The 14,490-nt window shown below is 36.5% G+C and overlaps 1 protein-coding gene across 7 annotated transcripts in view; it reads right to left on the bottom strand.

Moving 5' to 3' along the window:
- triob (trio Rho guanine nucleotide exchange factor b) overlaps positions 1 to 14,490 on the bottom strand; it is a 163,826-nt gene that overhangs the window by 35,059 nt on the left and 114,277 nt on the right. For all 7 annotated transcript variants that reach the window (XR_014625016.1, XR_014625017.1, XR_014625018.1 and 4 more), the window contains exons 17-32: positions 13,108 to 13,227; positions 12,523 to 12,714; positions 11,366 to 11,515; positions 11,145 to 11,259; positions 10,864 to 10,979; positions 8,084 to 8,206; positions 6,729 to 6,923; positions 6,469 to 6,584; positions 6,149 to 6,215; positions 4,385 to 4,494; positions 4,219 to 4,288; positions 3,178 to 3,267; positions 2,494 to 2,586; positions 1,396 to 1,507; positions 1,069 to 1,259; positions 473 to 574 (exon numbers count right to left, since the gene is read on the bottom strand). Coding sequence is in view for 4 of the 7 variants with exons in the window: in XM_084385350.1 (XP_084241476.1) it covers positions 473 to 574; positions 1,069 to 1,259; positions 1,396 to 1,507; positions 2,494 to 2,586; positions 3,178 to 3,267; positions 4,219 to 4,288; positions 4,385 to 4,494; positions 6,149 to 6,215; positions 6,469 to 6,584; positions 6,729 to 6,923; positions 8,084 to 8,206; positions 10,864 to 10,979; positions 11,145 to 11,259; positions 11,366 to 11,515; positions 12,523 to 12,714; positions 13,108 to 13,227 (1,962 nt within the window). In the remaining 3 variants the exon portion in view is untranslated. The remainder of the gene's footprint in view (positions 1 to 472; positions 575 to 1,068; positions 1,260 to 1,395; positions 1,508 to 2,493; positions 2,587 to 3,177; positions 3,268 to 4,218; positions 4,289 to 4,384; positions 4,495 to 6,148; positions 6,216 to 6,468; positions 6,585 to 6,728; positions 6,924 to 8,083; positions 8,207 to 10,863; positions 10,980 to 11,144; positions 11,260 to 11,365; positions 11,516 to 12,522; positions 12,715 to 13,107; positions 13,228 to 14,490) is intronic.

Here is a 14,490-nt window from a genome sequence, read left to right as displayed (position 1 = left end):
AACACGTGGAGTGACACATGATTCATTCCATGATTCAATGATGTCTGCAGAGATGAAGGGCAACCATTCAGAGACACAAGTTACATAAGGGATTACTTAAAGTACTTAAAAGTCTAACAACATGATTTTATACAATGGCATGACTCAAGCCAGAACTATAGTACATGAACATTCAAAACTTGAAAACATATCCACTTATCCGATCTATTTCAAGGACCCTAGGATGAGTGATACTCTTTATTTTATAACAAAGACTATTTCCATTTGTTCCAAGTTCCATTTGATTTGAGATAAGGGACAACTTTTTCAATAATGAAACATGCTTATATGCTGAGCAAGTTAGTAATGTTTGGATGTAAATAAACTTGATAAGCAAAGAAAACATTTATTAGAAGCCAAAAATTAGTGATAGTTCTACTGAAACAACTGAAAACATCTTCGATGAAGTATCAATTTGGAATGCAAATCATACCTTTAGGACAATTTTGTTGTCTGAGGTAGGTGTCCGTCCAACCCAGAGTGCAAATTTACATGGATCTCCTTCCACATGTTCAGTAACTCCTAGTTCTGAGGTCTAGGCAGAGCAAAAAAAAAAAAAATTAAGTATGGCCATCCTTAATCAGTAATCAGGCAGGCATTTTTTGTTAAAGTCCCCCTGCGGTGAAAATCCAGCTTTTAATGTTGTTTATATGTCTATGTGGTGTTTTTAATATGCTTAAAGACAAACCATGTGCAAATTCATAAGTCAACACCATTGCTGAGTATTTTCTCTTTAAAACTGCAGTGAACCAAAAACGCAGTTTGAAATCGCTGGTGTTTCTGACGTCACAAACTACCTTGTAACCAATCACGTCAACGAGTGGATCTCTGAGCTGGTGTGAGTGAGTGGAGGCGGGTCTAATTTGCATATTCATAGAACCGCGTATACTAAATGAGGCAAGGGTGTAGAGTTACATTCAAGCTATTTTAAGGCATGAGGAATTTTTATAAATTATTATTAAAGGTTAAAATGATTGACTACAGGGGAACTTTAAGTAATTGATAACAAAATTAAAAGAAAACACATACCATAAGCTTGCTCTTGTAGAGGTACTTGCTTCTGCCGTTGGAGTCTTTGACGTCCTTGCTGAAGATGAGGGACATCTCAAAGAGGAAGAGGTGCCGCTCTCTGCCCTTACGGATCAGAGTCTTTGGATCCCAAACCTGGAATGATTCTTGCAGAATCAACTCACCCTGAGACTCAATGTTCTCATCAAAACCTGAAAGGACAGGAGGCAGAGTAAGAGACAGTGATGAGAGAGAGTGGTTGAACAATGATATACGGTTCAAATGATGGTTTGGGTTTGGTTTAACAAGCTGTGTGTGTGTGTGTGTGTGTATGTGTGTGTTACTCACCATCCAGCATGCTGAGGTGCATGGCATCATTCGCTCTTTTGGGCACACTGAGCATGACCTCCAGACCATCTTTAATTTCTCCTTTACCTTCCTCACAGCATGTCAATAGTTCCTATGTACAAACATAACAATTGTACTTGTACATTTGAAGATAAACATTGAAGAGTTTGTGCTTTAATGTGGATTTTGTAATAAGACATTATTGTTAACATGTGGTGGAACATCCCTTTCTTTTCTTTTTTTTTTATATATTTACTGAATAAGTAAACCCTGTTGAAAAACCATGTTGAATTCCATGCTGGCCCAGGCTGGTTAGTGCTGATATACTGCTGGTCTAGCTGGTGGACCAGCATAGTCATGCTGTTCTAAAGCAAAACGGAGCTGGTGAAGTTGGTTCACTAGCATGGTCTTGTGGGGTTGAGTGTGTGCAAGCCAGATGTCTGTCTGCAAGCAGTGTTTTGGGACAAGCATTGTTTTTGCTTGTATACTTCTATATTTAACACATTAATGAAGTAAAGGAAAAACAATATAAGATTAAAACATGATTAATTGTAATATATGATTATAACTTTGTAATTTATTTTGTTCCATCTGTTAAAAGTATGGCTGAAAATTTAGTTTCGCTTTATTTTGATGGTCCCTTTAACACAGGGGTGTCCAAACTCAGTCCTGGAGGGCCACTGTCCAGCAGAGTTTAGCTCTAGCCAGCCTCAACACACCTTCCTGGAAGTTTCTAGAATGCCTAGTAAGACCTTGATTATCTGGTTCAGGTGTGTTTAATTGGGGTTGGAGCTAAACTCTGCAGGACAGTGCCTGCTTTAACACATTCTATTGACTATAAGTAACATTGCACCTACATGTTTACTAACTCTCATTAGAGTTTTAGTAGAGTATTAATAGACTGGTAGGGTTAGGGTTAGAATAAGTTGACAAGTACTTGCAAAGTTACTTTAGTCAGTTACATTAGTCAGTAGTGTCTGCTGGGGATCATCACAATAAAGAGCTTGGTTTAAGTCTGTGCTCAACTTCTTCACTTTATTTGTGTAGAAACTGTATTTCATCTTTGCTGAGATTGTTTCAATTATAGTAGAAACACACCTTTAGCAGCAGCTGATACTTGGTGATCCTCTGAACCGGTTTAATAAGGTATGATGAGATGGAATTGGCCAGCCTGTGCCTTTGTTGGATTTCCTGCACACATACAAACACAAAAAGACTTTTAATTAAAACGACAAACATCTTTCACACACACATCCTAAAAGCTTACTGGAAAACAATCATGATGAAACCATTTATCTTTAGCCTTTTTATTCTTATATAGCTTCTTGATAGCAATTTTGCAAAAGCAGAGCTCAAGGTTAAAACCATTCATCAGAGTGAAAGAAGAGTCCGTCTGTTCTGATCGCCTGGCAACAGTTTAACAGTGAGGCATCACTACCCCCCCCAACACACAGGACACACACCCTCTCTCTAAGACCTCCACCTACCAGCTCAACAACAGAACTGCTCAACAGACCACAGAAACCTTACACACACACTCAAATACATATCCACATTAATGGAGACACACGATAATACTACGGCAAATACACAATGTCACATACATCTTCATATAAACACCCACATTCTCTGTGAAATACGCACAAAAAGTGTTGTATAATCTGAATAAATAAACCGAACTTCCTTGATTCAAGTGTATAAAAGGGATACTTACACAGAATCATATGCCCTTTAATAATGCTTATGTAAAGAATTGAATGATTAGTTTTGCTTAGTACTCACATCAAAATAGGCCCCTGCGTGTTCCAGAATCAGCTGAGTGGAGTCAGGCTTGTTCTTACAGTAATTCACGTACATCTGAAACTTATCCGCCTGAAAAAAACAACAAAAAAACAACAGCTAATCATTTAAACATATAAAACACCATTTTTTAAAACATTTTGAACTCAAATATGTTCACATTTTTTTCCATTTATAATAAGTGGAGTCTCTTTTAAAATGATAACTATTATCAGAACGTTTTAAATAAATGCTGATTCAAGAGACACTTCAAGAAATTAGTGAAATCAATATTTGTGAGAAACAATTAGCTGTGATAGTTTAAAAAATGTGATCAATAACTGCTTATATTGATTAGAACCTGTTCTTTTCCCGTACTGTACCACGGTACCAATAAGGGAATCAGTTACAATCAGTTACAGTTACAATAGTCCATGAACTGCTTTTAACAGTTACAGATATGGTTAGCACTTTGTTTTACAGTACTAAGTGAGTTTAAATATCAGCAAGATTTGTATTTAATAATTTAATATTTGCATTTATTTAAGCAAATACAGTTAATATATATTAATATATATTATTCCTGTGATGGCAAAGGGCAAAGCTGATTTTCAGCATCATTACTCCAGCTTTCAGTGTCACATGATCCTTCAGAAATCATTCTAATATGCTGATTTGGTGATCAAGCAAAAAGTGTTTACTACAATGTAATGCATCCTTAAATAAAAGTATTAATTTCTTTAAAAGCAACCTATTGACCCTAATCTTTTGAAAGGTAGTGTATGTAGTATGTACTTAGAATAATAACTAGGTACTAACCCTGAACACTAAAACTTAACCAATTTTTAAGTCCAAAAAGTTACCTTACTGTACTGCATATTACTCAGTAATTATTCTTTGTATGTAAACTGTAAGTGTATGTGCTGTAAAATACATTGCAACACAGATATGTGTTCTAATAATCTGAATTAATGTCAACATAATGTTACACTAGTGTAGTGCACTTCTTGATCAGATTATCTCTAGCACACTTGACACACTCACCCATGTGACGAAACAGTGACCCACATCCTCTGGAAGCTGCTCATATTTTTCCAATTCTTTAAGGAAAATGCTGAGGAAAGGACAAAGAAGGGCATAGGGAAATGGTAAGTAAAGAAAGATCCCAATTCAATAATTCTGAGAACTGCAGTTCATTAGGTTCACTGACTTGTGATGGAACTCTAATAGGTCTTGCATGTTGCCAAAGATGATGTGCTCTTTGTTGACAATCCCTGGGGGAATCTCTTCCACACCACTGCTCATCTCCCACAGATAAGTCTGAAACACACACACACACACACACACACACACACACACACACACACACACACACACACACACACACACACACACACACACACACACACACACACACACACACACACACACACACACATTTAGAATTCTTTCCAACAATGTGATAAACTAATGCTATCAAAACAATGAAAGACACCTTCCATAATTCAGTTTACATAGTTCTGAAATGGAAAATATGGAAATATGGACTTTTCTTTATAGGAATAGTTGGCTCTGATATTAATTAAAAAAAAAATCTTTTACCTGCACAGCCTTAATTATGTCAACAGAAAATAAAAGTAATTTCTGAAGTGGAGAACATTCTCCCAGTATAATAATTGTCATCAAATTGACTTTAATTTGATGAAAATTATTATGGAAACAACATTGATTGTGCTTTTGTCTTCAAAATAATGTGTCCCCCCCCAAAAATAAAGCAGGCCATTTATTAAGAAATTAAAAATTGTAAATTTTTAGCATGTTTTTACAGTTTTGCAATTTATTTTAAAGGGTTAGTTCACCCAAATATTTTGTCATTAATTACTCACCCTCATGTCGTTCTAAACCTCCGGAACACAAATTAATCTTTTTAATGAAATCTGAGAGCTTCATTGACTGCCTAAGCAACTGCCACTTTTAAGCACCAGAAAGGTAGTAAAGACATCATTAAAGTAATCCATGTGACCCAAGTAGTTTAACCTCAGTTTTATGAAGTGACACGAGTGCTTTGTTCACGCATGCGTCATGGAGCTTTCATGAAAGCGTTCTCGTGAATGCACATGTTGCTTCATAAAATTAAGGTTAAACCACTGGAGTCACATGGATTACTTTTATGATGTCTTTGTCTTTCTAGGGTTTGAAAGCTGTAGTTGCATAGGCTGTCAATGGAGGGACAGAAAACTCTCAGATGATGAGACAGCTCTCAGACAACATGAGGGTGAGTAATTAATGTCAAAATCTTTTTTTTTTTTGGGTGAACTAACCCTTTAAAATGACTGTTTGTCAAGTCTTGTGACATATACCTGTATTAATCAGAATTCTGGGTCATAAACACAATATTATCCAAAACTTACACAGTAACTGAATATTAACGTAATAAAAGTAATTCTGGGTGCTACAATAGAACAAGAAGAAATTAAAGGAACATACAATATACATAAATCAATATACAGATGGGTTAAAGCACCCTTGAAGATGAACTTCAGTTTTTGCTTTTGCATGTTGCTGTCCTAGCCGTGAATGAGAATAAATGAGCTGATTAAATTACTGTGCACAATTACTAAAATGCATCATAACAAATTAATCACTGACGGTCTTTCCCAGAAAATAATAGAGGAAAAACAATGCACATGTATTATTTTCAGGAATATGATTACATGTCTATTCCAAAGCGCATGAATATTCCCATTTGGATTAAAAATGATGCATATAAACATGGTCAGTGTTTTAATGACACTCAATCTTTTTATGAGATCAAACAGTAGCTATTCTTGGAGAAACTGGATTGTTTTTGGGCTGAACTGCAGTGAATACATTTATAGCACATGGCTTTTGTGATCTGTCCAAAGTGGACATTGGTGTACCACACCCTCGAAATGTCAGTCCGTAAGGAGCAGATCGTGACAAAAAAACTTACATCCATACACTCCCGCAGGTCTCTCACATACGTCTTCTCGGTCTGAATGAGCTCCGCCATTATAAACCTGAAAGAGGGCAATGCAACAGAGACCTATTGTCAACGTTTGTTTGAAAGCACAATGCATCTGGGAGGGGTTTCAATCTGGTATAAAACCCTCAAAAATGAAAACATTTAGTTGTTTATTTTAGTATGAATATTCAAGGGTGTTTCCTCACAAAACAAAATAACTAAAGTTGGACTTTCTTCAAATGAAGCGTTCTCTTTTAGCACTTCCTGCCATTGGCTTGTTATCATTTAATCAGGTTTAAAAGACGTACTCTTTTCTCCGGGCTGATTTGCGTTTCTCTTCATTGAGTTCATGGTTGACGTCTCTGAGTTTGACCTCTGCACCAGGAGCACTGGCTGGGATGATGTCCAACTGCAGATCTTTACTCTGAAACCCCGAAAGAAATCTTTTAATGGTCAGAAATCACCATTCTTTCATAGATTAACATGGTTAATGACTCTTACAGCAAAGATATTGTTCATCCACACTCCAGCCATGCAGGCCACATCAACACACTCACAGCCCTCTCACCGCTTTGTTGGAGTCAGTGGACAGGCCGAGAGCTTTCTCCAGGCAGGAACGGTACTTGTCCATGCGAAGGGAAAAGTCACGGTAGCGTTTGTCCACCGAGGCGACCCATTTCTGAATCTCGCTCGCATGGGCGTGGCCTTTCTCACAAAAACCATCAGCCAGCTGGATCAACAACTTTACCCGCTCTTTGGTTTGCTGAAGAGAGAGAGAGAGAGAGAGAGAGAGAGAGAGAGAGAGAGAGAGACCTGCAGTGATTCCACAGCTCAAGTCAAGTCACCTTTATTTATATAGCGCTTTTTACAATACAGATTGTTTCAAAGCAGCTTTACAGAGATAATAGGAAAATAATGCAACAAAGTTTCTTTCCAAAATAGCGTCACAGTCCAGCTTAAGTAAGTTCAGTGATGTTTCATTTTTGTTGTAAAAAGTTATTCATTTAGTTCATGTATATATATATATATATACATACATATATATATATATATATATATATATGAAGAGTTCAGATGCAAAAGCCTCTAAGTGCCATCTGAAATTTTTTTCTAGAATGATCATTTTTATCAAGCTCGTATATTTAAGTTCAGTAATTTCACTTAAATGACAATTAATAGGTAATTTTCATTGCTATTTAACTGAAATTACTGAACTTAAATGTACGAGCTTGATGAAAATGATCATTCTAGAAGAAAATTTCAGATGGCACTTAGAGGCTTTTGCATCTGAACTCTTCATATATATATATATATATATATATATATATATATATATATATATATATATATATATATAGCCGCTCTGGAGAAAACCGTGATGTCATCGTTCAACTCAGTTCAGTTCTCATATAATGTTGTCAATGCAGGCAGATCAATAATTTTGTTGAATATTAAATTAAATGCCCCCAATCAGAGTGTAAACATGGGAGGTGTATTGTGGGTTGATAAACCTGTAACATGCTAAGAATCACAGTTGTAGGATGAACTTTGGATGAAGTTGTAGGAATAGTTCACCCAAAATGAAAATGTTGTCATCTTTTACTCACCTGTATTATCTAGAGTTTTTTAGTTTGATTTAAAGCCACCATGAAATAAAAATGGACAAATTATTATTATTTTTTTATGTAATATTGCAATATTTATTATAATGATTTGTCCATTACCCTCTTAATCTTTAATCAAAATAGCTTCCCCTCCCTCTGGCAGCGACATCTCTTCCCTTCTCTGATGACGTTTACTTGCACGAGTGCGGGACGACCTGTCACTTGCATGAGATCGACCAATAGCAAACCACAACGATCCCAACAATAGGAAAGCTAACTGCCCTTATACACCATCTTATCTTAAATATTTGAGACATACCTTGGCTGTAATCTGGAATTCCTCATGTTCTTTCAGCAGTTCCTGTGTGTGGTGTATAGTGGAGCCTGTAGAGGTGTGTGTGGATAGGTAAAACTCTCCTGTATCATGAATCCACTCCAAAGCCTACAGAAAGAGTCAAAATGACAAGTCAAACAAGATGTGAATATGTGCATGTGTGTTTGTGCAACAGTGTTTTTCTAACCTTGTGGGAGCAGTTTTTGAAAATGGCTTCAAAAGAATACCAGTAAAGGGAGAAAACAAGTTGTCTTCACGTTGTATTTCAGGGTTAGGTTTAGTTCATATAACTTATAATTAGCTTTTATTAACAATAGATGTCGAAGGGAAGTCCGGGCGGACACGTATATCTAAATAAACCAGTGTATAGACCCGTGCATGTGTGTATGTTATACTCCCATTTGTCCACAAGAGGGAGTGAGATCTTTAAAAGTGCTCTTGCTCATTTTGAAACACATATTTTTTAAAGTAACTAATTTCAGAATAGGTTTGATTGTTTGGGTTGCATTGTGTGCAACCTCAAAGTAATACTAATATTCATAGAACAATGACTACTACAGCAGAAAACTGTGTGGTCAAACTAAAGTCCTTCCTAAACGCTTAAATGTGAAACGAATCTCTTTCTTAAAAGAGAGAAACTCCATCCAGTACCACAGACTTCCAGAAACCCTACACTGTAATTATGCAACTTGATACCATTTTAGTTATTTTCTAGAGAGAAAGTTTTTAAAGGTTGTGATACATGACAGTTGACTACTGTCAAGTTTATATAGCAGTCAGTCACGCAAACCACTGAACACTTGACCTGACGTGCTTCTGTTATTTGAGACTCCAGAAATACTTGTTGTGGTCTGCGGCAGCTTCTAGTCAATTCCGTATAAAATAATTTGATCCCGAATAGACGGTAGGGTTGAACTGAATTTCTTGAGAATGAATTTATGTTTGTGGAATGCTAGTGTCAGCTTCAGATTAATGCTAGTATCAGCTTCAGATTACATTTATGATGCATAAAAGCTTTTCAGAATTACAAGCTCTACTTTGTTTGGCTGAATTTGTGCAAGATTCTGAAGTCAGGGTGCACGGGTTTGAGATATTTATTTGAAAAAATACATGTAAGCATGTTGCAGACACTAACACGACATATGGTGCATTAAAAATAAACATAATAATGCCTGGTTCCTGGGAATTGAACCCATGACCTTGGTGTCTATCACCATACTTTCCCAGTATGTCAGACCATTTTACTTTCAGAAGAACTTAAATGCAACACTATAAATGATATGTGGGTGGATTACATCTATGCATATACTGTATGTATGAGTTTATATATTTTTTTCTTGAAGAAATCTGTGTTTAAGTACCTGCCCAAGCAGAGGTTATGCTACAAATGATCATTGTCTGTCACTTTTATGGACTAGGATTGTCAAATATATATTGTAAAATATTGCAATTGTAATTTAGCTTTTGAAAAGGGAACACTAATAACTACTACTAAAAATGATAACAACAATATATATATATAAAAAATTTGATTAAAAGTCAAAATGGACATAATTGACATAAGTCGATGTTACGACATAAGTCATGAGATAAAGTCGAAATAATGAGATACTAAGTCAAAATTTTGATAAAACTATATATTTTTTTATAATAATACAGTAAATAGCAATATCCTGTAAACTATTCCTTTTTCCTTTTCCCCTGGTTTTGGGACGGCATGACAACAGTACCTTACTATTAATAGACCTTCATTTTGATTAGTTGCCCAAATTAATGGTTAGCATAAGCCTTTGTAAGGAAATCTTTCTTTTCCTTTTCCTTTGTTCTTCTTTATTTTCTGTAAAGCAATACTTATACAGAAATTCTGAAATTGCATTTTTCACTTTATTTTTCTTTATATCTGTACAAGCAAGAGAGCGTTGTGACATTGACAGGCACACACTGTCTTCAAACTCATGCCGGGTTTAGACTACACGATATCAGCCGATTTTGGCACAATCCGTTTGACGTAGAGTGTAGTGGACATCAGGACGCAACAATCGATCGTTTTATCTCGTATAGTGTGTGTGATAGTGGATGACAACTGACTCCGACATTTCAGGACATAACAACAGACATAGTACCTTACTACAACAGAAAAAAGAACAAGTGGTTTTTTTTTTTTTTTTTTGTCCTCCACGACGAGTTCCATCACATTTGTGACATTGACCAATAGAAGCACAGAAGCACTTCCATATACAGCTTCAAACATGGCGAAACCAAAGAGAGAAACAATGGTATTGGTGCTACTATGCAATGGAGGCAAGATTCATGGATATATTACCTAAAGTTCTCCTTGGAGGATTATACAGTCCTCTCCATGCATTCCAGGAACGTATCCACTGTCAGGTTTTCTTTCTATTTTTGAGCTTTACTGGTGACAAGACAGCCAGTAGAAAACACGCCGCATCGGTAGCCATTGTTTGTTTACGCTCTTATTTCTGGAAGTCAGTCACTAGTTCTACTTCTCAATGACATCAGGCACATTGTTAAAGACAGCACGCGGTGATTGGTTGAAGGCAACGTGTAGTCTTGTCCACGACACAAGAATTGTCAAAATCACATAATCTGAAATGTCGTTTGGTCTGAGCCCGGCATTAGATGCACCTCCTCACAATCCGGCCCTCTCTGTCTGAGTTGGTGGGTGTTGTGGTACTTGACCACAGTTTGGACCAGACATATGCTGAGCTAAAAGACAGACTCTTCTAGATTAGACTGGTACTGACCTGTTTGGTGCTGCGTTCAAACACCACATACTGCTGACACTGGTCAAGCCTCCTCTTCCTCATGGTCCAGAAGTGCAGAACCCGGTTCTCCCGCTGCAGCAACTCATTTAGGATGTCTGTAGGACACAAGGACAGAATCAGAAACACAGAACATACCTGAACCCTGGATTCATGACAATAAATCATGCTAATCAAAAAGCAAATAATGGTTCACTTCAGTCCTAATTGTGGCTTAACATTTGACCCTTTAAACCAATCACAAAATGAGGATGTAGTCTTACTCTTGACTTGTTGTTCAGGGGCTTTGACATGTGCGAGCATTCCTGGCATGTTCACGCTGTTTCTGTGCAAGTACTTGAGGAAGACATCAGCGTTGCGTCTGGCTAGTGTGCATGCCTTCAGAGAGAGAAAAAAAATAGTCAGTTATGAGTAAATTCGCATGAAAATTTTTAATCAGAACGTTAGCTGAGAACCTGAGTGCATGTGTGTATGGGCTCGGTACCTTGAGAAAGGCCTCTTTCTGCTCCAGGTGTTTACTGATCATGGGAGTCACGTGATCAGACTCCGAGTTTGGTCCCAGTTTATCAGTCCCTCCACACCAGTCTTCCTCTCGTTTGTATTCTTGCTCCAAACTTTCCAGCACACTACACACCTGTAGAACACACACATGTAGGTAAAAATAGACAGTATTATTCGGATATTTCAATGCAAATTCACATTTCCGCCACATAAGAAAAAAATAATCATGATTATGACATAAGCAAACATTATGAGATAAAAAGTGGAAATTATACATTACTAAATCATAATTATGAGATAAAAACAAACTTTGTCATAATTTTTACTTTTTATCTTATATTATAACATAATTTTGATTTATATCATAATTATACATTTTAAATTTATAAATTCAAATGAAACGTCTTAATTATAACACAGTATGTCTTTATTAGATTTTGATTGCATAATTATGAAAGTATTTCACAATTTAACATTGTATGTAATTTACATGATTTACATTACTTCACTACAAGAAGGATTTAACTAAATTCTATGAATATGTTGTTGTTGTTTTTTTAAATGTCCACAATGTTGAGTTAACTTAGAAAAAAAACATTAAACAAACAACATTTTTAACATATTTAACATACCACAAAACCACAAAAACGAGGGTCAATTTTTATGAAATTGAGATGTATGCATCATCTGAAAGCTGAATAAATAAGCTTTCCATTGATGTATGGTTTGTTAGGATAAGACAATATTTGGCCGAGATACAAGTATTTGAAAATCTGGAATCTGAGGGTGCAAAAAAATCGAAACATTGAGAAAATCGCCTTTAAAGTTGTTCATTTGTGTTCGCGATTTTGCTGCATCCACTCAGAAAAATATATATTTTTATATATTTACGGTAGGAAATTTACTAAATATCTTCATGGAACATGATCTTTACTTAATATCCTAATGATTTTTGGCATAAAAGAAAAATCCATAATTTTGACCCATACAATGTATTGTTGGCTATTGCCACAAATATACCCGTGCGACTTGTGACTGGTTTTGTGGTCCATGGTCACATATTATAGACATTAGCGCTAAAATAAATAAGAGACTGAGGTCAAACCATCACAGGATCGCTATCAAGACAAGCTCACTGACCTGCTCTGATGTCTTGTAGAAAGCCACTGAGGCATTGACCAGTTTGAGGCGGTCTTCCATCTTCAGCATGAGCTGCTGCCAGTGAGACGCCACCTTCTCCGCGCAGTCACGGATCATGTCCATGTCGTAGTGATTGGCCTGTAGCAGAGCCTCTGCCTTCTGCTGCACCTGCAGAGCACTCTGATGGGTTTTCTGCGGAGAAGGAAAAGTGAAAGTGAAAATAAGAGAAAGCAAAAATGACCAAAATTGACAGAAAATGACAATTATTTTTAGTGCAAGACACACATAAGTGACAGCAAAACAAAACAAGACAAAAGACAAAAAAGCAAAACAAAAGAAAACATCAAAATGAAACAAAAAAACATCAAACAAAACAAAAACCAAAACAAATAAAAACAACATAACATAAAACGTAACATACCATAAAACAACATAACATAAAACAACGTAACACAACACAACACAACATAACATAACATAACATAACATAACATAACATAACATAACATAACATAACATAACATAACATAACATAACATAACATAACATAACAAAAAACAGTGTGTACATGTAGTTTTTTGGTACCTCAATAGCATGCTGAAACTGCTCATGTTCCCGCTGTAACTGTTCTGCCTCCTGCAGGGAACTGGCTGTGATGAGACCGGCATTGAGCATCGACTCCCCATTACGGATCCAGCCCAGTACCTGAAACACACATAAACAAAGGATTTAAAAGGGGCATGCAAGATTTTCGATCATAGTCTAATTTTCTCCACAGTCCAAATTTTATTTATTTTTTTATTTTTTTAAATTAAGTTTAGTCGGCCAATCAGATCATACTGCACTTTTTGGAAGGAGGGTCTTCATAGAGACAGGAACGTTAAAGAGTGTTACTGAAAGACTGGGAAGAGAGGTGCTGCAATAATGTAAAATGTTTTTTTTTTTTACATCCAAGCATGAAAACCTATTCTTGTAGATCCCAAAAATAAAATCAAGATATAAAAAAGGACATAATATGACCCCTTTAACACTTGACCAGGCCCAGACAGAATCTGCAGACTTCAGGGTTCTGTAGAATGGATTTGTAACGTGATAAAGTCTGTTAAAGGCCCACTGAAGTGCCTTGTAGCACAGCTTTGTATGATGCATTGACGTCATTCCCACTGAAACAGGAAGCTAAGGCGGGACATACTGAATTGCTCCTCCCCCTTTTCAAATAATCAATAGCGTTTAGTTTACCTCACAGACTGCAAGTCATATTTGACAGGACCATAGAAGCGAATCTGAGCGCTGATGATACATTGGATTCAATATTAGTGTGAATAAATTCTAGCCATTTCATTCTTAACCAACGTGCAGTTGGAAAACGGAATAAAACTCGAGGGCTTGAGCAACCGAACACACACATCTCCAACCCATATTGCTCTGTGACGTGTCAACGGTCGCTTTGGCCAGGTGGTATTTATAGCATAGGGGGCAGAGCTTTAGATTCTAGAGAGCATTTGATTGGACAGAAGATGTGATGAGAAACTGAATTCTGCGGTGGTAAAAATCTGTGATCCATTTTAGCGGAAGTGAGAAACTGTACGTTTTGAATGCTTATATCTCCTAAATGCGAATTTTGTCATTGTTTTGGAATAAACCAGCTTATTCATAACCTTAAAGGGGTCATCGGATGCAAAATTCACTATTATATGGTGTTTGCATATAAATGTGTCTTTGCAGTGTGTGGACAACCACCATATAATGAAAAAAAATCAATTCACTCCTTTATTTTTTTTCCTCAAAAAGCCTAAACACTCTCAATAATCAAGCCGTTTGGATTTTCATCCTCCGCCCACAACCAATGACGGACTGTCCCGTATCAGCATATTTCCGCCCTCAACCATTTGCATACTGTCCACCAAGGCAACACTTTACGTGTCTTGTGGCAACACACCCCATGGAAGAGAGGGGTGGGGTGAGCAG

Source organism: Rutilus rutilus, assembly GCF_951802725.1.
Source record: "Rutilus rutilus genome assembly, chromosome: 17".
In the NCBI taxonomy this organism is placed as follows: Eukaryota; Metazoa; Chordata; class Actinopteri; order Cypriniformes; family Leuciscidae; genus Rutilus; species Rutilus rutilus.
This window is presented reverse-complemented; position numbering and strand designations above follow the sequence as displayed.